Source organism: Meriones unguiculatus, chromosome 11 (assembly GCF_030254825.1).
Source record: "Meriones unguiculatus strain TT.TT164.6M chromosome 11, Bangor_MerUng_6.1, whole genome shotgun sequence".
Classification (NCBI taxonomy): domain Eukaryota; kingdom Metazoa; phylum Chordata; class Mammalia; order Rodentia; family Muridae; genus Meriones; species Meriones unguiculatus.
Genome location: NC_083359.1, coordinates 98,995,211 through 99,018,256, shown reverse-complemented (window position 1 = coordinate 99,018,256; position 23,046 = coordinate 98,995,211). Strand labels below are relative to the sequence as shown.

At 42.5% G+C, this 23,046-nt stretch overlaps 1 protein-coding gene across 1 annotated transcript; it reads right to left on the bottom strand.

Annotated features, from left to right (window-relative positions):
- Window positions 1-757: 757 nt before the first annotated feature.
- Sccpdh (saccharopine dehydrogenase (putative)) lies at window positions 758-20,297 on the bottom strand. Its single transcript, XM_021658415.2, has 12 exons — window positions 19,955-20,297; window positions 17,882-17,994; window positions 15,836-15,916; window positions 11,220-11,349; window positions 10,450-10,499; window positions 9,817-9,947; window positions 8,917-9,034; window positions 7,541-7,660; window positions 7,390-7,446; window positions 3,920-4,031; window positions 2,339-2,420; window positions 758-1,360 (listed from the first exon to the last, which is right to left on the bottom strand). The coding sequence occupies exons 1-12, from the start codon at window positions 20,142-20,144 to the stop codon at window positions 1,255-1,257; spliced, it is 1,290 nt and encodes a 429-aa protein (XP_021514090.1). The 5' UTR covers window positions 20,145-20,297; the 3' UTR covers window positions 758-1,254.
- Window positions 20,298-23,046: the final 2,749 nt, after the last annotated feature.

The following is a 23,046-nucleotide window of genomic DNA, read 5'->3' as shown; positions in this document are numbered from 1 at the left end:
TCCATAGCCCCTATGATACCCATTTTGAATCTCATAAATATATACTATTATTTGCTAACTAAAAAATTTAAATAGAAGTAATTTAAAAAATAAGAGCTCATCTCTTTCAGGCTGAATATCTCCATTCTTTCGTACAGAGAACAGAGAGGGTCACCAAGCGTTTATGTTCACAAATGGGTGGTGCTCCTATAGAAACAGCACAAACACTGACTGTGGCCAGGATTCTGTTGCTTTTCTTGCTGAGATAGGGTCTGTAGCCCTGGCTGGTCTCCAAACCCCGACATTGCTGAGACTGACCTTGAACATCTCATCTTCCTGCCTCTGCCCCCCCCCCCCCGAGTGCTAGTATTACAGGTGTGTGCCACCACACTCCGTTTATGAAGTGCTGGGACACCAACCCAGGACCTCATATGCTAGGCACACCCTACCAACTGAGCTACATCTCCAGCCTTTGAGTATATGTATGTCATGTGATTATTAGAGGAGGAAATGTTCTTTTCCGTATTCTAGTGCTTCAATGCCAAACATGTCTGAAATGCAAAAAAAAGCAAATTTGAGAAAAATTCTGCTGAGGCTGTCATGATCAACAAAGTTAAAAGCCATTTGCTTAAGACTAATCACAGTTATAAAGTCAGGGTCAGAAAGATGCAGTAGACCAATCACAGTAGGACACTTTAAATAGTAATGATGTACAAAAATAAGCAAGTCCAGAACAAAAACAAAACCCAATACCAACCAACCAAAAACAAAACATTACTCAATTAACAACCCTTTATTATTCAACTGAGGTGAACAATCCAAAAAATCAGTTCATGTAGATGGATGAGAAAGCAGACTAAACTAGAAAAAAGTACAGTTTTTCTTAGCAATTGCTCACACACTGTAGAGGACCTCACAGGAGGGCAAGATTTCACAACACCACAGCAAGGAAGGCAGACGCTACTGCCCAGCCTAACCACAGCCACTAGGGAATGCTGTCGGCAACCAGCAGGGACCCTCCTTCACCACCTGACCTTCCGGTTCACTTGTCAATAAAAATGTTAGTTTTCTCTCACAATCAATGAAGTCATAAAAACAGCTGATATATGAAGCTTAGGATAAGATAGTATAATTTCCTGCTTTTAATGTACAGATATTTTATACTTGACAGTCTTCCATATACAGTCAGATAGGCTCATAGAAGAATTTCACATATCAAATAGAGAAGCTGTTTGTTAGTTTGTGCATTTTAGGATTCAGTTAATCTTCAAATGTTTAGACTTCAGAGCTGCTAATGACACTAAATTCAATGCCATGCTTGTTGAGTCTGTCAATCAGCTTTGTTCTGGAGAAAGCTGCTCCAGGTGTGAAGACACCGCCCCTGAAAGACAGTGAAAATAAAACACAGTGCCCGTGGCTCCTCTCCAGCTCTCTCCTCTGGAGGGCTAGCAATCTCCATCTCACTACTCCTGAAAGCCAAGTCTTTACTGTCGTAGCTACTCTGGCTCCATCCTAAACCCAGCCAAATGAGGACATGGCTTTTACTCGAGAGAAACTAGTCCACAACATGGCTCAGCTTCTCATGATGTTTCCATGCTACAGGTGTGCTCAAGGACCCTCTGAGCATCACACAACTGAGCCTTCACACTCAAGGGGACTAAATAAAAAAATGAATTGGATTCACTCTGCTAGCCAATTATTATTAAACAGCACTTAAAGTTGATAAAATAAGTTTCTTTACTATAATGGCCAATATTTACAAGAATGCTAAATGATAAGTACTTGAAATTTTTAATTAGGTTTTATTACATGCACTTTTATAATTTGCTTTTCAGCTACAGGTTTCTGTGTGCTGGCGAGGCTGGCTTAGTTCTAAGGGCACCAGCTAAATGCTCAGTAAAAGAGCACACTTCCTAACCACCTACCCAGCAGCCATGACTCAATCCCCATCTGTACAAACCCCCTCTCTACAAACAAGGAGTAAACTCAGTCCTGATTAGGGACGCCAGATAACACTGCAAAATAAACAATAGGGCCCTTTTCTGAGGGCCAGGCTCCTCTACTCCTCTAGACTTGATATCTATCTATCTATCTATCTATCTATCTATCTATCTATCTATCTATCTATCTATCTCTGAAGCCAGCTTATGAGATTCTCATTCAACTTCACAGTGATTCCAAAGGCAACTTCTTATCTAAGAAGTTGTCCTTGGCATTTGGCATTGCTTGAACTTACATCTTTGGTCCAAAGGAACACAAAAACTTGTGTGTAGACCCAAGACTGAAAATCAACTAAAAATTAGCTAAAATGTCACACATTTAAAAAGACACCTTCTCATTATAAGAAAGCCAAACTTACCCTTTTGGAAGGTCAGAGGCATCATTGAGGAAAGTCATGGCAGCCTGAACCATGGCTATGGGAGTAGCCACGTAGCCAGCCTCTGTAGGAAAGGGTTGGGCAAAGAAAAGTGTTCATGAAATGGACATTACTCCAAAATCAATGGTGCATTTCATGTCTAGCACTGAGTATACAGAAATTTTTTCAATAAATATTCTGGTCACTTAAAAACAAAAATAATAATAATTAACATTTATATAGTTCAGGTTGAATATCCTTTATCCAAACTGCTTGGAACATCTCTGCTTTAGGTTTTGTTTGTTTTCATATACTGGAATATATACACACTTATATAAAAATATACAAACACACATACTGAAATTATTACCCTGGAGGTAATTTTTTTTTTTTTTTTAAGATAGGGCTGGCCAGGGTCAGCATGGAACTATCAGAGATCCACCTGCCTCTGCCTCCCAAATGCTGAGATTAAAAGCATGCACCTATGCCTGGCCTTGGAGATTTAAAAAAAAAAAAAAAGATTATCTCTTAACACGACAGGGTTTCTCATGTAGCCCTGGCTATCCTTGACTCACTTTGTAGACCAGGCTGGCCTGGAACTCAGAGATCCACCGGCTACTGCCTCCCTAAGTGCTGGGATTACAGGCATGTGCTACCTCACCCGGCTTGGGGATACTCTTATAAAATATTTTGAGCACACCTGCAATTTGACATTTACGAAATACATGAGGTCAGGTGTAAAATCTGTGACTTGTGTGATTGTTGGTGTTCAAATGGTCTGCTTCTGGTTTGCTTTAAGTACTAAACTCACTTGGTTTGCACAGTTTTATGTGAGTGACACCATCCTCCGCTTTACAGATGAGGGCACTGAGCCACATGGTCCTTCACTGTGCCCCATCTCATGAAGCCAGAGTCCCCAGGCAGGGCTTTAGGGTCTCCCCGACTAACACTGCTTCATAACAACTGCTGCTGCCCAGCGAGGAGTCTCATCTGTATCTGTTACACTCTAAACCGAGTCCTCTCTACATACTTAACAGTAAAACAACTGACTGTGCCCAGCAACTGAAAAAGAAGTCTATAATGAAGCAAGACACTGGCATTGCATTACTGTCAATTTATCTTTAAAAGCCAAGTTTTAATTTGGAAAGAAAGCATGATGCAAAAAAAACCTGTCATCTGGCTTCATCAGCTCTGAGCCAGGTCAGACTGCAGTAATTGCACGTCACCTGTGGCTCACAGGATGCCTGTCCCTGCACAGTACTCTAAAGGGTTTCTGGTCTTTTCAGCAATGCATCCTTTCACCAACCTATCAAGAGTTATTATGCGCCTTTATGAAATGTGTATGAATCTACATATTTCACAAAACCAGAAACTTTGGACCAAAGGTTTGACTCACCAAACAATTACACTACTTAAGAGACTGAAGCAGGTAAAAGTATCAGCTAACCTTTCTTATTAATAATAATTAAAATTTGCTACTTTCAAACTTGAAAATTTAAGTTATCATGAAAAAGAAGGCTAGATGCATTAACAAAATTGGCTAATGTTAAGGCCTGAAACACCCTTAAGCCATACACAAAATACCTGGTCCCTTCACTTGAGTGCAAATTCTGATATTTGGCTTGTTCTTTTCAGCACTAAAGCCATGGCTGTATCCTTGACCAAAGAATGTCATCGTAAATGATGAGCCATCCAACTGTGAAAGAAAAAGCAAAGGGCATGCTTAATAATATTTCATTTCCTTCTAGAACACAATAAACCCTGCAGTCCTACTTCATATGAGACATCTTTTTTTTTTTTCTCCTCATTAAATCTGTCTTAATGGCTCTCAAAATTTTGTAACAGAGTTTTAGTCAAGTTGTTTCCATTAAGTACTAACTTTGCCTGGTGGTGGTGGTGGGACACTCCTTTAACCCCATCACTCTGGATGCAGAGGCAGGCAGATCTCTGACCCTGAGGCTGGCCTGGTCCCTAGGAGTAAGTTTCAGGATACCCAGGGCTATATGAGAAACCTTGTCTTGAAAAACAAAACAAACAAGCAAGCAAAAAGTACTGATTTTGAACACTGAAAACTTTAAACTGAAACACAACACAACGTTCCACAAAATGTTCTCCTTTCCTTCTGAAGGATTTATGAAGCATTGTGTCATTAACCAGTCTTTTACTACTAAAGGGCCAACTGAGACAGCACTCTGACACTGTTCTCCTGCTGACTGAGCCTGGAGTGGCAGGTTTTAGGGATGACATTCATTTAGCCTTCTGAGCTTGCTGGGCAGACTCTGATGACTTTGTCAGCTCAGCAGCCACCTTCTCCACAGCTTTGATGACAACCACAGCAACTGCCTGCCTCATGTCATCAGAACAAAATGACCCAATGGAGCATAGTCAGAGGAGTTCTTGACACACATGGCTTGTCTGGGACCACACAAGATATTTTTAATAGATAAAAAAGAAAAAATCTATTATCTGCTGTATCTATCATCTTGTTACATGGGGCAAAAATTACTTCTCTGGACTATAAATTCTTATGGCTGGTGTGTGAGGGAAGGAAGGTGACAGGAACAGGGATAAGAGAAAGATGAGGGGCTAAAGAGATCATTCAGTGACTAAGAGTGCTCGCTGCTCTTCCTAGCATTTGCGTTGGGTGGCTCACAACTACCTGGCATTCTAGCTCCAGGGGACCCAGTGCTCTCTCCTAGACTCTGCAGGCACCTGCACTCATGTGTACATACCCACACACATAAATAAAAGAAAACAATTTAAAAAATGATTCTTACACTATGACTTAAAGAATGGCAGCACCAGGTATATGGGCAAGAAAAGCTGGTGCTAATTTTTGTGCAAGAGTACAGAACACAGTTATGTAGTTTAGAAGTCTAAGTGACAAGAGCAAGCAAGAATAGATCTGCACTGATGAAAAGAGGTAAAAATAAAGGCCTTTTTGTTATTGTCTTTTACAAATACTAAACTTATGAACAAAGTGACAAAAGAATTTAACCAAGATTAACAATTGTTTTACTAAGTGTAACTAAGAAATGTAAATATAATAGGCCCTTGCCTTTCTTACATTTGCATTCTTATACTGCATTGACAAGAAGAGATATATAAACGGACTTAACAAAAAAAGAAGACATGGACTAGCAGATACAGAGAAAGTTCAGGAGGTAGCATATCAAATCTCTGGGGCAAAGAACAGTATTTTTAAATGTATACATGTCTTTTAAAAAAATATTTATTTGGCTGGGTAGCGACAGTCCACACCTTTAATCCCAGCACTCAATCAGAGGGAGGCGGATCTTGGAGTTTGAGGCCAGCCCGGTCTTCAGGGTGAGTTCCAGGATAGCCAGGGCTACACTACACAAACAAACCCTGTCTCAGGAAAAAAACCAAAACCAAAACATTTTTTATTGTATGAGTTTTGTCTACATGTATATATGCGTACCACATGCATGCCTGATTCATACAGAGACCACAAGGTGGCATCAGAGCCCCTGGAACTAGAGTTACAGATCACTGTGAGCACCTTGTGGGTACTGGAACCTGAACACAGGTCTCCTGCAAAAGTAGCAGTGTTCTTAAACACTAAGCCATCTCTCCAGTCTCAAAACTTATTTCTGTTTGAGACAGGGTACATACCTGTGGCACATGTACACACACACACACACACACACACACACACACACACACACATAAATGTAGAAAAAGTAGAGTGAATTTCAGAGAAAAAGAATGCATTAATTAAAGGCAAGAGGGGACATGGTAGAGTGGTGTGTCTGGGAAATATCATTTCAGAGGTGCAGACAAAGTTGACACACAGGCTCTCTGCCCTGCTGTGTTCCTAGTCTTTCAGGTGAGGCACGTTCAGCTTTGGAACTATTTCCAACCCAGTCTCTGAGGCGATGCTCCAAGTAATCAGGAGTAAATACAAAAGGAAGCCATCCAGAACACAATCATGAGGAGCCAGGGCGGCCTCAAACCTCAGGAAGGAATTCTGGTGACACACAGACTGCCCAGACCTGACCTGGAGCCTCTCCCCCCCGCAGTGATCGTAACTGTGGCAGTGCTCTGGCATCGCCAGGAAGCCAGGAATGCTCAGGCCGGACTCCTTCTCATCAGTTGGAATTCTCTCTAGAAGTTCAGAACTGCTCTGTATTTGGGGAGAGGGAGGGAGGCTCTCCAGATCTACTGAGCAGAATGTGGGTCAGGTCAAGCCAACTAGGAAAAAAAAAGGCTCAGATGTGATTCTAATTCATAGAACCTCTACAAAAACCATTGCCAAAAGCAGTGATTCAGAAGTGTTTTAAACAAGGCAATTAACAAGGCCAAATTTTTGTGTGTGGACAGCAGTGGCAACATGGATTAGAAATACAAAATGTTATGAAAACTTCAGCCTGAAGATAAGGACCTATAATAGCAAGTAAACAAAGAGGCAACACAGAAAAGGGATATTTACAAATCATCATCTGATAAGAGATGCATATCTAGAAAATACAGACCTTTTATCCAAATTAAAACTGGATGAAGAGAAACAGACATTTCTCCACAGAAGGTATACAAGATGTTCAAAATCAGGAACCTCAGGGAAATGCAACTCAAAACCACTATAATACCAATGCACACCCATTAGATGGCTACTAGAAAAATAAAAACTAAAAACAGTTGAGGAGGGATCTGCAGAGATGGCTCAAAGGTAAGAGCACTGCTGTTCTAGCAGAGGACCCGATTCATTACCAGCAACACCACCAGACAACTAGCAGATGCTTGTAACTCTAATTCTGAACTTCAAGTGTGGAACTCCCAGGATGCGGAACTACTATGAGGAGATACGGGCCTGTTATGAGTCTGCTAGGAATGAATAACAAGGTCCCTGGAGATTTCAGCCCTTAAGGACTAAACAAGAGACGAGAATAAAGCACAGAGAGTGGAAAGACAAGAAAGGAGCCCTGGAAGAACAGTGCTCTCAAGCCCCCAGCCCTCCCACCAAGTAAAGGAAGTTTACAGTGTATTATGTTAGACACCTAGACATAAAAATAACAAGCAGAAACAGCTATTACCTGTTTTTGTGTTGGACCTTGTTTTGAAAAATAACCGAAGGAAAAGAGCCATGGGAACTAAAGGAAAAAACAAACAAACTTCAACAATATTTTCAAAACTTCACAAGAAGTATTTCTAAAGAACTTGTTTAATAAAAAAAAGCTTACTTACTTTTACAAGAAGTTGTCTTCCAATGCTAAACTTCACAAAGAATAAAAAGAAAAGTCCTGCAAACATCAGCTTAATAACAGAGGTGATGCCTCCCACTGTTACATAGGCAGCATATTGAACCTAGGTGAAAAACAGAGTATTACTCATGCAAAGAACAATAGCTGCCCTCACTAGAGTGCTGCCCTCACTAGAGTGCTGCCCTCACTAGAGTACTGCCCTCACTAGAGTACTGCCCTCACTAGAGCACTGCCCTCACTAGAGTAGAGTACTGCCCTCACTAGAGTACTGCCCTCACTAGAGTGCTGCCCTCACTAGAGTGCTGCCCTCACTAGAGCACTGCCCTCACTCTTTAGTTGCAAACCCTGAACAAGGCAGTTCCATGTAATGACTGCATTATATCTAAAAGCTTGCTCCAAACTCAAAACTGGGAGCCTATGCTTTAAACGTCACAAATGGCAATTAGATTGCTCTACTTAAGCACCAAAGTCCACAAAATCTACAATTTATCTGAGTCTAGTAATAATACATCATTGCTCCCCTAAGAAAAAATATTTCACCATTTCTTTCTTTTCTTTGAGGCAGGTCATTCTATAACCTAGGCTACTGGTCTTAAACTCACTACGCAATCCAGACAGGTCCTGGAGTCACTACATAGCCCAGGCTGGACTTGAACTCAGCAATTCTCCCGCCTTAGCCTCCTGAGATTACAGGCATGAGCTGCTACATCTAGTTCACCCTCCATCTTTTAACTGAGACAGTTTCCTCTTGGAGTTGCACGGTGAGCAATTATTTCCTTCACCAAAAGGAGTGTGCTGGTATTCTGAGATAGCAAGGAAACCCAGGGGTGGGGACCAAGACATCTCAAAAACCATTACAGAGATAGCATTCTAGCAGCGGAAGCACTAAGCAGAGACGGGTGCCATTTCTTGAGACTGCAGCAGGCCAGACCAGACTGGTACACAAGGCTAGTACCATGCCCATGATAGAACATTATACACATTATTTACTCATTTTTATTCACAAACATGAGCATCACTTTTTTTTTTTTTTGAGGCAGGGTTTCTTTATGTAACCTTGGTTGTCCTGGACTCACTTTATAGACCAGGCTGGCCTCGAATTTACAGAAATCCGCTTGCCTCTGCTTCCCAGAGTGCTGGGATTACAGGTGTGTGCCACAGAGCCTGGCTACAAACGTCACATTTTAAGATAATAAACAAAGTAAAGAACTAAAACAAACATAGGCTTACTCTTTTTTTTTAATTTATTTTTTATATTAATTAGTTTATTTACTTTGTGTCCCAGATGTAGCCTCCTCTCTCATTCCCTCCCACCCCCAAGGCTTACTCTTTATTAACAAATAAGTCATGTTTACTTACTGGCGAGTCCTCTGAATTTTCATGTAAGTAACGCTGAGTCCTCTTCACCACAGACATATCAGATCCCAAAAAAGGGATGGAATATGAGTTCAGCTCTCTACAATAGCTACCTGGCCACCTACAAGACAGAGCCATGAAAATGTTGCATTTCCTCCTGTTACTGCAATGATCACAGCTTCAGTTAGCAAATTACCAAGTTAAAAAACAATCAGAAACCTTTCTTGGAGTGATTAATAGTAAGGCAGAGAGTGTGTCTCTAATTCAGTGTGTTTCTAACAGTTCTTTTGTTCTCCATGTCGACAGAAACTCATTATTACTCACATTATTATTACTATTACACATGCACAGTGCTTGATCCCACTAACTTCTCAAGGCTCTAACTTGAACACCACTCAGCAGCCCAAATCTATGTCCTGTCTGCTTAAGTTCTCACCTGTAAGGGCTATTCATGTTCATTATGTTAAATGATCACTTTTTTCTTTTGGTTTAGGTTTTCAGAGACAAGGTTTCTCTGTGCAGCCCTGGCTGTCCTGGAATTCATTCTGTAGACTAGGCTAACCCCAACCTCAAGAGATCCTCCTGCCTCTGCCTCCATAGGGACTGAAGGCATGCGCCACCACCACCTGGTCTAAGATGTACTTTTATAACATAAAACTGAACTAAAATTTAATTTTGATGGTGACAGTGAGATATCATAAAATTCCTTTTTAGAAGCATGTATGTGAATACATAAAGTACCTAAACTTATTATAACATGCTAACTACATTTTAACTTTGGAAATAATCTGAACTTGTTAAAAAGGTTTCCAAACTTTTCTTAGCAGCATATTAACAGCCAATACAATACAATAACAGTACAATATACAGAAACACTAAAGAATAGGTTTTAAATTGATATACCTTCTTTTCAACTTTGAGCCAACAATTGGGACAGGTTTTAGACATGATGCACTCCGTAGTTTTCTTAAACTACCCTTATCGCCAAACCCATAAATTGCTGACTTCCAGGTACCATCGTGAATACACAACCCCTAAGAAAACATTTTATAAGTTAAACATGTCTTATAGGTAATTACTGAAAGATAAGACCAAGAAACTTAAGAGTTATTACATTCCAACTCCATTTATGCAAAACATAATCTGTAGTTAATAATCTTGAGATAAATTTTCATGGCCAACTAGGCAGCAATAACTCACTGGCTTGATTATATTCACCATTTATTCCAATAAAAGCTTTCTTCTTTCCCCATACATATTCATGCTTGACTGGCACTAATGTGACAATTTTCTGGACTGACATTTATTACAGACAGATGTCTTAGAAGTGGAACCATATTAATTCACTCAATATAACAAAGTAATTCACTATCTTTAATTTTCTAAAATTAAACATAGTGATTCTAAAATTAAACATAGGACTAAAGAGCATGTAAAATTTAGTCTAAACCTTTTTCAGGAGCCATGCATCATTACCAAAATGTTTTTAATATTAGCTTGAAAACAACAACAAAACAAGCTAAACAGGAAACTGACCTCAGGTCCCGAATGTATAGTCAGGAAGCTTTCTACAGCAGTCAAAGTACCTAAAGAAAGAAGAGACTGTTGTTAAAGGTCAAAACACAAAACAAAACCCCAAAATTGTTCAAGCAGGACAAGTAATAAACTATGTCAATTCAGGTGGGGGTGTCTTTATTGAGATTACAGCTGGAAAAAAAATCAGAAAATCTACACAGACAGAGTTTTATTGTGTCTCATCCACAGATCAAGACCCGGTCAAGGCCAGGCAGACTCTCAGGAAGAGGAGCCCAGCTAACTCCAACCGGCGTACTGTCAGTCTCTCCTGTGGTCTGAAAGTGACACCCTAAGACTCTGCAGTGAGACCACAGCTTCATCTATCACCCGGAAGGCTCATCACAGCTCTCAAGGGAACGACTCTGCCTGAAACAGAATCGCTTCCAAGGACTTTTCAGTAGTAACTGAAGTTTACTGCAAATGTTCAGAAAAAACACTAAATATGCCTTGTGTTAAAACATGGGCTGGGAATGTGGCTCAGTGGCTCAATATGAGGTCCTAAGTTCAATTCCCAGCACCACAAATAAAACAAAAACAAAACAAAATGAAACAAAATCCCCACACAAAGACAAAAGAAAATACTTAAAACTGTCAAATAAAAATCAAAACACACATATAACAGGGCTAGGGATGTAGCTCAAGGTATTGACAGTGCTGGATTAGTCATAATGGCTACAAGCACAAAGCTCTTCTGCTGTGAAATTTAAGTGCCCTCATAGACCAGTAATTACCGTTCATTTGATTTCTGGTGTATAACACTCCTAGATCTGCTGGAATGGAGTCAAAGCCACTGCTTCCAATGATATAAACCCCTTTTTCTGCAGCTTTCTCATGATACTTCACATGCATTAGTTCCAGAAACTAAAAAATCCAGGACAAAAGTGTACATGAGAGTGTATAAAAACAACTAGCCCACATTAAATGATTTCTCTTAAAGACAAAGCCATTAAACTGGAAACATCAGCCAATGTGGTTCTGCAACACAGTATCAATGCCTGATGGTTTCCACTATTTGGCAAATAGCAACCCCAGGCCATAACTTAATAGAAATCACAGGGATGTGCTTCTTTAACTCAAATAGATACTGTTTTAGAATGAGTTTTAACTACGAAGTAACACTTGTCAAAATTTATTAAATAAAAGGTTTACTGCAGGTTAGCTTTCCAGATATTATCCTTAGTAGAGGGTAGGAAAGGGGATAACAGAGGGGACAGATGAGTGCCTGTTGAAATTCCTCTCTAAATTGTGTGAGATTGTTTGGTTTAGTTTTTTGTTTTTGTTTTTGTTTTGTTTTGTTTTGTTTTGTTTTTTTGAGTGGTAGGATGGAACACAGGGCCTGCTATGTTAGGCAAGGGTTCTGACACTGAACTACAGCTTGAGGCAAACCAAATTTTAGAACAGATTTAGACTTTTGGAAAAAATGAGCTGGGTGTGGTGGTGCACGCCTGTAATCTCAGCACTCAGGGAGGCAGAGGCAGGTGGATTTCTGTGAGTTCGAGGCCAGCCTGGTCTACAAAGTGAGTCCAGGACACCCAAGGCTACACAGAGAAACCCTGTCTTGAAAACCTGAGAGAGAGAGAGAGAGAGAGAGAGAGAGAGACAGAGACAGAGAGAGACAGAGACAGAGACAGAGACTGAGAGAGAGGTTGGAAAGCTCCTGTGATAACTGAAACTCAGTTTTTCTGAGACAGGGTTTCTCTGTGTAGTCCTGGCTATCCTGGACTTGCTTTGTAGGCCAGGCTGCCCTCGAACTCACAGAGATCTATCTGCCTCTGCTTCCCCGAGTGCTGGGATTACAGGCGTGTGCCACCACAACTAGCTAGTTTCTCCCATTATTAACACTTTTAATATTGGCATTTGTTAAAAATAATGAACCAAAACAGATATATTAATCACCAAATCCTCCCCTTTAAAAATTATCTTCATTTTGTATATATGGATGTTTTGCCTGCATGTATGTCCAAGTGCCATGTCTGTGCAGTAACCCTGGAGGCCAGAAGAGGGTACTGGATACCCCTGGAACTCTAATTAGAGGTTGTGAGCAGCCATGCCAGTGCTAGGAATTGAACCCAGGTCTTCTGGAAGAGAAACTAGCGTACATAATCATTGAGCCATCTCTTCAGCACCCCCATCCACATACATACATACATACATACATACATAGAGTGTGTACGGGGATGTTTTGTCTGCCTGCATGTCTGTGAACTACATTTGTGCACAGTTCCCATGGATACCAGAAGAAGGCATCAGATCATCAGGAACTGAAGTTATAGTTGTTAGCTACCACATGAGTGCTAAGAATCAAACCCAGGTCCTCTGGAACACAGCCAGTGCTCTTAACCACTGAGCCATCTCTCTAGCACCCCCTAATGGCAGTATGGAGAATCACACTCTAGGCAGGCGCCCTACCACTGGAGCTATATTCCCAATCCTCTGTACTGTTTATTTTGGCACAGGGTCTCTCTAAGTTGCCCAGGCTGGTCCTGAGCTCACTCTAACTAAGGCAGGTTTTGAACTTTTGATCTATTTACTGAGTAGCTGGGATTACAGGACTGGCTCAAAGTCCATTCCTCATTTGTTCCTGGAGATTTTTATTTTACCCAGTGTCCTTTTTCTACTCCAAGATTCTATCTTGGATATCATATCACATATGGATGCCAAATTTTCTTGGACTCCTTTGGCAGTGACAATTTTTCATATTTTCCTTGATTTTGATAACCTTAATAATTTTGAGGACACAGATAAGCAATTTTGAAGATTATTAATCTATAAGATTTATTGTTTTTCTTAAGATTAAACTGGTTTATGAAGGATACATCCTATCAACATATGTAGTAACTTAAAATTTTTAAATTTATCACCCTGTACATATGGGCATGATGGCAGGAAGCACATGTGTCACTGTGTGCGTGTGCATGTGTGCATGTATATGTGTGTGTGCTTGTGTGTGTGTGCGTGTGTGTCTGTCGAGTTGGCTCTCTCCGTCCACCATCATGAGATCAAGTTCAAGTCACCAGGATTGTGAGCCCAGGACCTTTAGCGGCTGAGCAACCTTGTTAGTTGGGCTCACTTGTGTTGATGTTAACATCTGTTATTTGGCTGAAACAGTGTTTGTCAGGACTCTGCACTGTAGAGCTATTCCCTCTTCCTGAAGACAACACAGCTACCTATCTGGGACTCTTGTTCTCCTCTCTTTTTCTTTTTTCTTTGTAGTACTAGGGGCTGAACCTATGGATTTGCACTTGCCTATCACTAAGCTAAAGTCTCAACCCCTTTTATGTCTTCTCATCATTAGTTTTAAGCTGGGTTGTTTGTATTTTTATATTTCCATTATTAGTATATAGTTGTTCTCTGGGGTTGGAGAGATGGCTCTGCAGTTAAGAGCACTGGCTGCTCTCTCAGAGGACCCAGATTCAATTCCTAGCACCCAGATGGTGACTCCAACCATCTTAGCTCCAGTTCCAAAAGATCTGATGCCCTCTTCTGGCCTCTACAGGCATCAGGCATGGCACATAAGTAGTACAAGACATACTTGCATGCAAAATACCCACACACATAAAGTAAAATAATCTTTAAAAAGTAGTTTTCTGTGTATTTTAAACCTTTATTGGAGCTTGGGAGAAGTTATATGTATTCTGTTTGTTTGTTCTAGTCTTTTCTCGATGCATCTGCAGCCCCAAGAACACTATACCTCGTGCACACTTTATTTTCAAATCAAAGTCTCAATACACACATCACAGTTAGGGAAGAGGACTGAAGGGCAGGTATGATTGTCAGGGCATTCCTGATTCTGGCCTTGTTTTGCACCAAGGTAAATAAACAGCCAGGAGGAAGACTGGGTTAAAGGGAACAAGAGTGAGAAGGGGAGAAAGTACAGACCTGTTAGGCTTTGATACTACTGGCAGCTCATATAATAACTCACAAGCCTTTCACCATTTTCTACATTGTGGATTATTTTAAACAACAGAATTGACTGTTTTCTTCTGGCTCTTGATCAATTTTGGTAATTCACACTTTCCCAGTATTTTTCAATATATAATAGATGATCAGTGGAGACATATAAATTTACATTCTGAAGGTGGCAGGGAAGTTCAGTCCTATTAACACAGGACTCCCATACTATGGCAGACCAAGTCCTACTTCTGTTTACTAGGTGTATAGCACTGAGCAAATTACTTAACTTTCTAGGCTTTGATTTCTTCAGAGAAGAAGAAAACGATAGATATGTTTTTAAAGAGTTAATAAAGTGCTTAGCACAGTGTTTAGCAAATGGCAAGCACTGAATGAATGTGAGCATTTAAATTTTTTATTGCACAATATATACATTATATCACATATCTATTGCATACATACTTACATTTGCTGAAGGTTGCTTGGGACTGAACTCAGAGCCTCATATACATATACTAAGCACATGGTCTACCATTGAGTTGCTCACCTAATGCATCATCTTTCATTTAACACTTTAAGTTGAGAGAATTTTTTTTTTTTTTCTGAACTACAGTCTCACTGTGTAGCCCTGAATGGCCTGGAACTTGCTATGTAGACTAGGCTGGCCTTGAACTCACAGAGATCCTGCTTCTTTTTTGCTGCTGCTGTTGTTATTGTTGTTTTGAGTCAGGGCCTCTTGGGCTTGAATAGGATATCCTTGAATATCTGACCCCCTGTCTCCACACCCACAGTGCTAGGAGTACAGGCATGTGCCAACACACCCAGTTAATGTAGTACTGTGAATGGAACCTAAGGTCTTGTGCATGCTAAACATTCTACCAACTAAGCTACATCCCAGCTCAAGGGAATTTTATATTTATCTTCTGTAATGTTGTAAAGGTACCTAGCTTTAGAAAGAAAACTCTAGGGCTGGAAAGATGGCTCAGAGGTTAAGGGCACCAGTTGCTCTTCCAGAGTTCCTGAGCTCAATCTCCAGCAACCACATGGCAGCTCACAACCATCTATAATGGGATCTTATGCCCTCTTCTGGCATGTAGGCAGAACACTGTATACATAATAAATAAAATAAAATAAAAATTAAAAAAAAGGAAACTCATGCTGAAAATGTTACTAAGATATGCAATCTGAGAATTACCTACAACATACTGCTTTAATAATTCAGCTTATAGCATTCAGTAACTATAAAAATGAGTACATCCACACACCAAAGAAATAACAAAGGACATAGAACATTCCAAGAAAACTAAAGCTAAGATCTTATCAATGCTCTCCCTCAAGCTCTAGGTACTAGAAAGGTGTCAGCTTCAAAATGTGTCTACAAAATGGTACTACATATGCTTGTACTTCACAGGAAAACCATACATGGTTAGTTTTGTTGTCTTTTTGATTTACATACCTGAGGTTCCCCACAGATGTCAATGCAACTTGTTCCATTTTCAATACACGCTTTTACTACAGGTTCTCCATAAAATCGATACTAGGGAAATAAAGAAAACCAATGTTATTCTTACTTAACAAGCTTAACTGAACCAAAGGTCATTTTACAGCTGGGGAAATGGCTCAGTGGGTTAAGTACCTGCCAAACATACCAAACCTGAGTTTAGATCCCTAACTGAGGTAAAGAGCCTGACATGGTATTGCATGTCTGTTATTCATAACATGTGTGTGTAATACCAGTGCTCAGTGTAATATTTCAGGTGACAAGCTCAACAAGGTTGGGTTTTTCTAGAGCACCGAGCAAAAAAGGATGAGGCAATTGCTCAGGGTGTTACGGTGATTATAGCAATGTAACTGATAGAATCTACACTAATTAACAATGAGAAAAATATAAACATTAACATTTTAGAGGCTTAGTTTTCCAACATACTGCCAATTATGATGGCTTTTTAGGTCAGTAAATACTATCAACAGTCATCTTGTTACAGGTCAAAAGTTTAGACCCTTTCATACCCAATATCCAATATAGAGGCAACAGTTGTTCTCTTTTAAAATACTAAAACACACTCCCAACTCAACCACTTTTTTTTTTTTTTTTTAAGATAAGGTCTTGTTAGCTTGATAAAAGGGCAAATTCCGCTTCCAAAGCGCCAGGCTGCAACTACAAGCCACCACACCTACATTACCTGGCTTCTTTTAACCACCTCTGCTGCTACATCTACCCTTAATGTTTGTCTAGCTTGGACCATCCTGCTATTGGTTCCTTAGCTATTTTTCATCTTAGAAGCTGAAAAATGTAAAAATGAAGTCACATCTCTAATGACACTTGCTTACACTTGATTAGGGTTGCCAAACCCTAACCACAGCCTGTAAGACCCCATGACCCAGTTCCTGAATATTTCAACATATCTTCTATCTCTGCCTGGCTACCAGACCCAGCCACACTCTCTTTTCTCACTTTCTTCGTTTTGCCAAGCACAGTCTCATAGAAGACCTTTGTACCTCCTCTCCACAGAACAGGGTTCTTCTCAAACAATCATAGAATTTACTCTCTCCCTTCATCCTGATCCCTGTTCAATGTCAATTCCTTGGAAACATGTCCTGGGAGAGTATGAGAGCTGATGGCGCACGCCTCTAATCTCAGCACTCAGGAGGCAGAGGCAGAGGCAGGCAGGTCTCTGAGCCAGCCTGGTCTATAGAGCAAGTTTCAGGACAGTCAGGGCTACACAGAGAAACCCTGTCTGAGAGAGAGAGAGAGAGAGAGAGAGGAGTGTGCCAATATAGATATCTGATTGTTCTACTTCATTTGAGTTCTATCACTCCCTACTATTATAATATTATATTCCTATCTGTCCCACAAAAATGTAAACTCCATTCAAAATTTTCTGTTCACGATTATGTCTCAGTTGCCCAGAATAATGCACTTTACATTGGGTAAACATTCTTATTGAATGAGTAAATTAGTCTGCTTTTAGTTTCTACCCTGTCTTTTAATGTATCTATGTAATAATATAAGAATAAAATAAATAAGCAGGGATTATAAATGCGAACATTTAAATTTTTAAAATCACACTTATTTAGTGTGTGTGTGTGCTTTGCTCATGTGCAAGTGTACAGATCAGAGAACAACTTTGGGGGATCAGTTTTCCCCTTCCACTGTATGGGTTTTGGAGACTGAACTCAAGTTGTCAGGTTGCAGGGCAAATGCCTTTACCCACTGAACTATCTTTCTGGCTTATCAAACTTTTTTTCTTTTTTACTTTATAAAAGGGGGGCAGGGTAAGGGGAGCCAATCAGCACATTCTCCAAATACAGTGTCACAAAAAGCCTGTCACTATTTTGGAAGACTTTGGTCATATCAATGAAAAGACTCCTCTATGGAGTTAAGGCCTCCAATCAAGTCATCTGCCTCCCGCCCTTATGTTCCTCTGGAATGTAAAATACCAGCTTTTGCTAGTGAAGAATGGGTTGTCTGTTCTGATACAAAGAAGGGTTGATTGCTTACAGGTCCTACGCAGTTGAGGACAAGCGTCGTCTTTTTAGCCATGTCATCAAGTGAGGCTGGATTACAGATATCACAGATTATTATTCCAACTTCAGATGATAGTGTTGGTTTTCCTAAAGTTAAAAAAAAAAATCATTTCAAGCAAGTCCAAGTCAATATGAGGTCTCCCAAATCACTTTTTACAGTAAACAGTGACAGCAAATCTAAATGTTCTAATACACTGAAAACTTTTAACCATGAGAACTTTACAACTTGTTAACATGCTGACTAGATGCCTGTTTTGACTTCCTCTCCACCAAGATATTTCTATTACAAAAACAGCTACTAAACAACGACATATGATCCAACTATAGGGTGTGGAAGGAGAGTGTCAACAGAGTAACACCACAAGAAGTAGAGAGGCCTCAGAGGTTTATTACTCTTCTATATTTCGGGCATGCGCACACACACACACACACACACACACACACACACACACACACTTCAGTGCAGGTGCCCGAGGAGACCAGAGCTATCAGCTCTTCCCTGAAGCTGGAGTTACGGGGGGTGTGAGTCACCCCACGTGGACGGTAGGCGCTGAGCGTGGACTCTCAGCAGGAGCAGAGCATGTTCTTAGCTGCTGACACATCTCTCCAGCCCTGCGAATTCACTTAAGTAGTCCAGCCTACACACAATCACCTAATTTTAGCCATGTAGACGGTGACTTGGCTGTAAGGACAGAGCAGTAGCTTTACAGAGCAGTGGCTCTCCACCTTCCTAAGGCTGCAAACCTTTTTAATATGGCTCCTCATGCTATGGTGACTTCCCAACCATAAAACTATTTTGTTGCTATTTCATAACTATAATTCTGCTACTGTTGTGACTCAAAATGTACGTGTCTGTGTTTCCTGGTGGTATTAGGTGACCCCTGTGGAAGGGTCATTCGACCCCCAAGACAGTTGCAACCCACAGGTTAGGAAACACTGGTCATGAGTCTCACTGAGGAAAGAAAATACAAGGAACAAAGGTCTTTTAATAATAACATGTTTTCCAGAAAACAACAAAGAAGTGTCCAAAATTTCTTTGTCAAGGTTATCTGTGTTAGCAGTGGCAGCATTACGAGTTATAGGAGAATCTAGCTTGCATGCTACCTTCTACGTATAACGACAAAACAAAAGACTGTATATTCTCACTCTAGGCAAGGCTCTGTGTGGAACTGTAAGACTGAATGTAGAACAAGTATGACTTGTCTTGGGTGAAGATGTAATTGCCAAACTCCAAGGCAAGGTTCTGAGTCAGGTGCTTCCCCCATCCAGAAAGGGAGGGGGTGTGTGGGTGTGTAAGAGAGAGAGAGAGAGAGAGAATAAATAAATACCAAAACATAAAAAGAAAAATAACCCCACTTTTTATGAATAGTAAGATAACTGATGACTGGAGTGGCGCTAATGTCAAGCATTCGGGAAGATGAGGCAAGGGGTCCTGGCCAGCCTACACTGCCTCAAACAACTGCTGGAGGACTTCTATAAGCGAAAAAAACCACAAACCCAAAGCCAAAAGCACGAAAACTAAATGTCAGGTAGCTAGTGGGGTAACTGGGAAGCACAGTATATGCTGAGCTACGTTCGGAAGTGCTGAGCTAAACCGTATCGCCAAAACACAGAGATAAACGAGCACACTGTCATGTTATCCGTACCGCTCGAGCTTTCTTTCTCGTCCCCCATCACAAACTACAATGGACCACCGAGAAATCAGCACCTTAGGTCCCTTTCCGAGGGACAGCACCACGACCCTCCAAACCCACCCGAACGACAGAAGGACAGAGCTACCAAAGTTTGTGGTTATTTCGACAGCGGGGCTCCCCGAACTGAGGGAGAAAAGGCCTTTCTTTTTATTTTCTTCCTTTAATCTGGGGGCGGAACGAGAGCCGCCCGGCGAGGCGCCCGGCCCCCGGCCCCCGGCCCCCGGCCCCCGGCCCCCGGCCCCCGGCCCCCGGCCCCCGGCCCCCGGCCCCCGGTCCGGGCTAGCTGCAGGCTCCCGGAGCGGGGTACGCCCCTCGGCGCCCAGCGCCCGGCCCTGCCCACCCCGCCGCGTTACCCAGCTTCAGGGCAGCCTTCTCCAGCACTTGCTGCAGCTTCTCCTTGGAGCGGCCCGCCACGGCCCAGGGCAGGCGGGAGCTCTGCTCCACCGCCACCTGCTCCCGGGCCACCTCCTCCGTCACGAACTGACCGGTGAAGCCAGAGGCGCCGAACACCACCAGCTGGAAAGGCCTCTGCTCCGTCGCCATGACGAGTCCACAGCGAGCTGCAGCCCGGGGCGGACTGAGTCCACCGCGCCTGCGCCTCAGGCCGCGACCCCAGTACCGGGCGCAGCAACCGCCGCTGTCCTGGCCGCCGTCGCCGCCGCGGCTAGAGCGCCCGGCTCCCTTCGGCCCGCGCGCGGGCCACGCCCACGCCCACGCCTCCTCGCGCCCCCGCGGCTGCGCGCTCTCCCGCGCCGGCGGCCGGTGCTGCGCGGCCTCGTCCGGCTCGGGCTGCGAGTCCGCGTCGCCGGCTGACAGGAGCGGCCGGCGGCCCATGCTGCCCGCGGCCCGGCGACCTGCACCGCTCTGGCCGCCCGAGGCGCCCCCCTTCTCGGCCTCCCTGAGGCAGGACCCGGCCGGGCCGGTTATTCCTTGCGAAAGGAGACAGCTGAGGGGTCGCCCACGCCGAGCGCTGGAGCTTTGGAAGCCCCGGATGGAGGCGGAGGCGAAGCGTATTAGCAGTCAGGAAGGGCCGAGTGTCCTGGACTGTCATCGGAGACCATTGCTTTGGACTAGGTTTCCTTAAAAAAAAAAAAAAATTACATGTATACATACTTACATGCATGCATACTACATACATGTATACATACATTGGTTTTTCTGTCTGTTCGCACACGCATGCCACAGGAGCCAGAGAACTTTCAGGAATCTAAGGATCAAACTCAAGGTGTTAGGCCCAGCAGTAAGCGCCTGTACCTGTATAGACCAAACCCATTCCTGCTAATTGAGGCCTAGAATACAGATAGCCAAATGTCCATGGGGTACAGCAGCTGGGCCACTATATTTAAATGACCTGTACCCATTGAAGTCACTCATTTTGCCTCATTTGCATTTTTGCCCTCTAACTGTCACTGGATTTTTAATGCCGTTCTGGATTTCTCAGAACCGGTTCTGGTTTTGAGAGATGCCCGGATTATTATTTTGAGCGGTTGTCTTAAACGTGCTTAAAGTTTTGCTGTTGCTTGTTCTCTCCCTCCACCAGACAGGTTCTCTATGTAGTCCCAAATGGCCTCAGGCTCCAGGTGCTCCTGCAACAGCCTGCCGAGTCCCAGGATTACGACATAGGATCCCTGTGCCACCCCCACCCCACATCACACACCATCCTTTTAAATGCTCTGGTTAGTTTTTTCTTACTATCAAGAAATACCTGGGGAATGGAGAGATGGCTCAGTAGTTAAGCACAATGGATGCTCTTCCAGAGAACCCAGGTTCCATTCCCAGCACCCACAAAGCAACTCACAATGTTCTGTAACTCCAGCTCCAGGGGAACTAATGCCCTTTTCTGGCTTCCTCTGGCACCAGACACTTACATGACAGAAGTATATGTAAGCAATACAGACAAAAATAATAATAAAAAAGAAAATATTTGACATTAAGTTACAAAGAGGAAAGTCTCGGTTTGGTTTGCTGTTTGTGTATTCTATTGCTTTCGGTGTCTGGGCCGCTGGTGGTCATTCTGGATGGCGATGACTAGAGTCCAAAGCAGAGCAAATTACTCACTGTACGGCCAAGAAGCAAAGAGGGGCATGATTGCTGCTTGTAGTCATTCCACAATGATTTAAGGACTTTATATCAACCTCCCCCCCACGAAGTTTCCACTACCTCCAGACAGTAATTTCCCCAAAATCCCAGAGACCCCAACCATCAAATGAGATACATCACACGCCAGGATTGGGAGAAGGAGGCTGGGCCATGATGGGGCACACCTTTAATCCCAGCACTCGGGAGGCAGAGTCAAGCAGATCTCTTGAGTTTGAGAGGTTAGCCTGGCCTACAGAGTGAGTTCCAGGACAGCCAGTGCTACAGAGGAAAACTATGTCTCCAAAACAACAAAACAGAAGATTGGGAGGAGGACTTCCTAAGACTTCTCCACACGCCTGATACCCAGAGGCCCACCGATTAGGATATGGGCCTTTAATGAACACTCAACATCTAAACTCTAGCATGCTGTAGATGTATTTTTGATTGTGAGCCTAGCCCTTAATGGCTGACCCAACTCTCTAGCTCATGCTGAAGATATAATGCCACTTCTAAATTTAAATTGTAATTGTGTTCATTTGTAAAAAGTTATTCGATGCCATCCAGCAAGCATGCCTAGGGACCCTCCTGTGTTAGGCTCTGAGATAGGATTTATGAATACATGGCTATGACAGAATCATTGCTATCCTTAATCTGGATAGATTTGCCGTATATGTGGCAAATGATGAGAGGAACTCTAGACAGAATAAGCAAGAGATTGTCCCAGATTATACTGTTGGTGGCAGCAAACACTGTGCTGAGGACCCCTGTGTTATATGGTAACTGTTTCAATTCACTGAAAAAGAAAGTTCAGAGAAGAGGCCAGTACTGGCCCAGATTAGCAGGATTTAGATATAGAAAAATCGAGAGAGTAATTTCTTGGGGGTATTTTTTAAAGCTAATTTATTTGGATTCTTATCTACCTCCCTTCCAACCCCCCAACACTAGGTAGGAGAGACAGTATGCTAGAGAAGAAAGGGGATGTAGGTTTCTTTAGGCTACTTCAGGTTCCTTGGGGCAAGTCCAATCTTTTTATTCAGGGTGTCTCCAACTTCTTCTTGTCAAAGTGCAACAACAGCAGCCAGGAGCAGCAGTGGGGGAGCAGCAGCCACGTCTTCCTCCTCTCTTCTTCCTCCCCTCTCCTCCTCCTCTTTTTTCTTCTCCCCCTCCTCTTTTTTCTCCTCCTCTCTTTCCTCCCCTCCTCCTCCTTTGGAGTGCCCCCTGCCTCTCTCTGGGCTCTCGCGTTTATACCCTCTCAAGAGTTCCCAGAATTCCAAATGTAAGCTATCTTCAGCTGGCAAAAATCGCACCCCTCCTCAAACACTAGCTGCTATGAACAATTTGAAGCGGCCCCATATCCCACACCTGG

What these genes read in the sequence shown, in the direction of transcription:
- Sccpdh (XM_021658415.2), bottom strand. Translation starts at nt 20,144, where the DNA reads ATGGCGACGGAGCAGAGGCCTTTCCAGCTGGTGGTGTTCGGCGCCTCT. An exon ending in GGCTCAAAGTTGAAAAGAAG is followed by an intron (nt 9,035 to 9,816) that starts GTATATCAATTT and finishes TCTGTCTTGTAG; the next exon opens with GTGGCCAGGTAGCTATTGTA. An exon ending in GAAGACAACTTCTTGTAAAA is followed by an intron (nt 7,447 to 7,540) that starts GTAAGTAAGCTT and finishes TTTTTCCTTTAG; the next exon opens with TTCCCATGGCTCTTTTCCTT.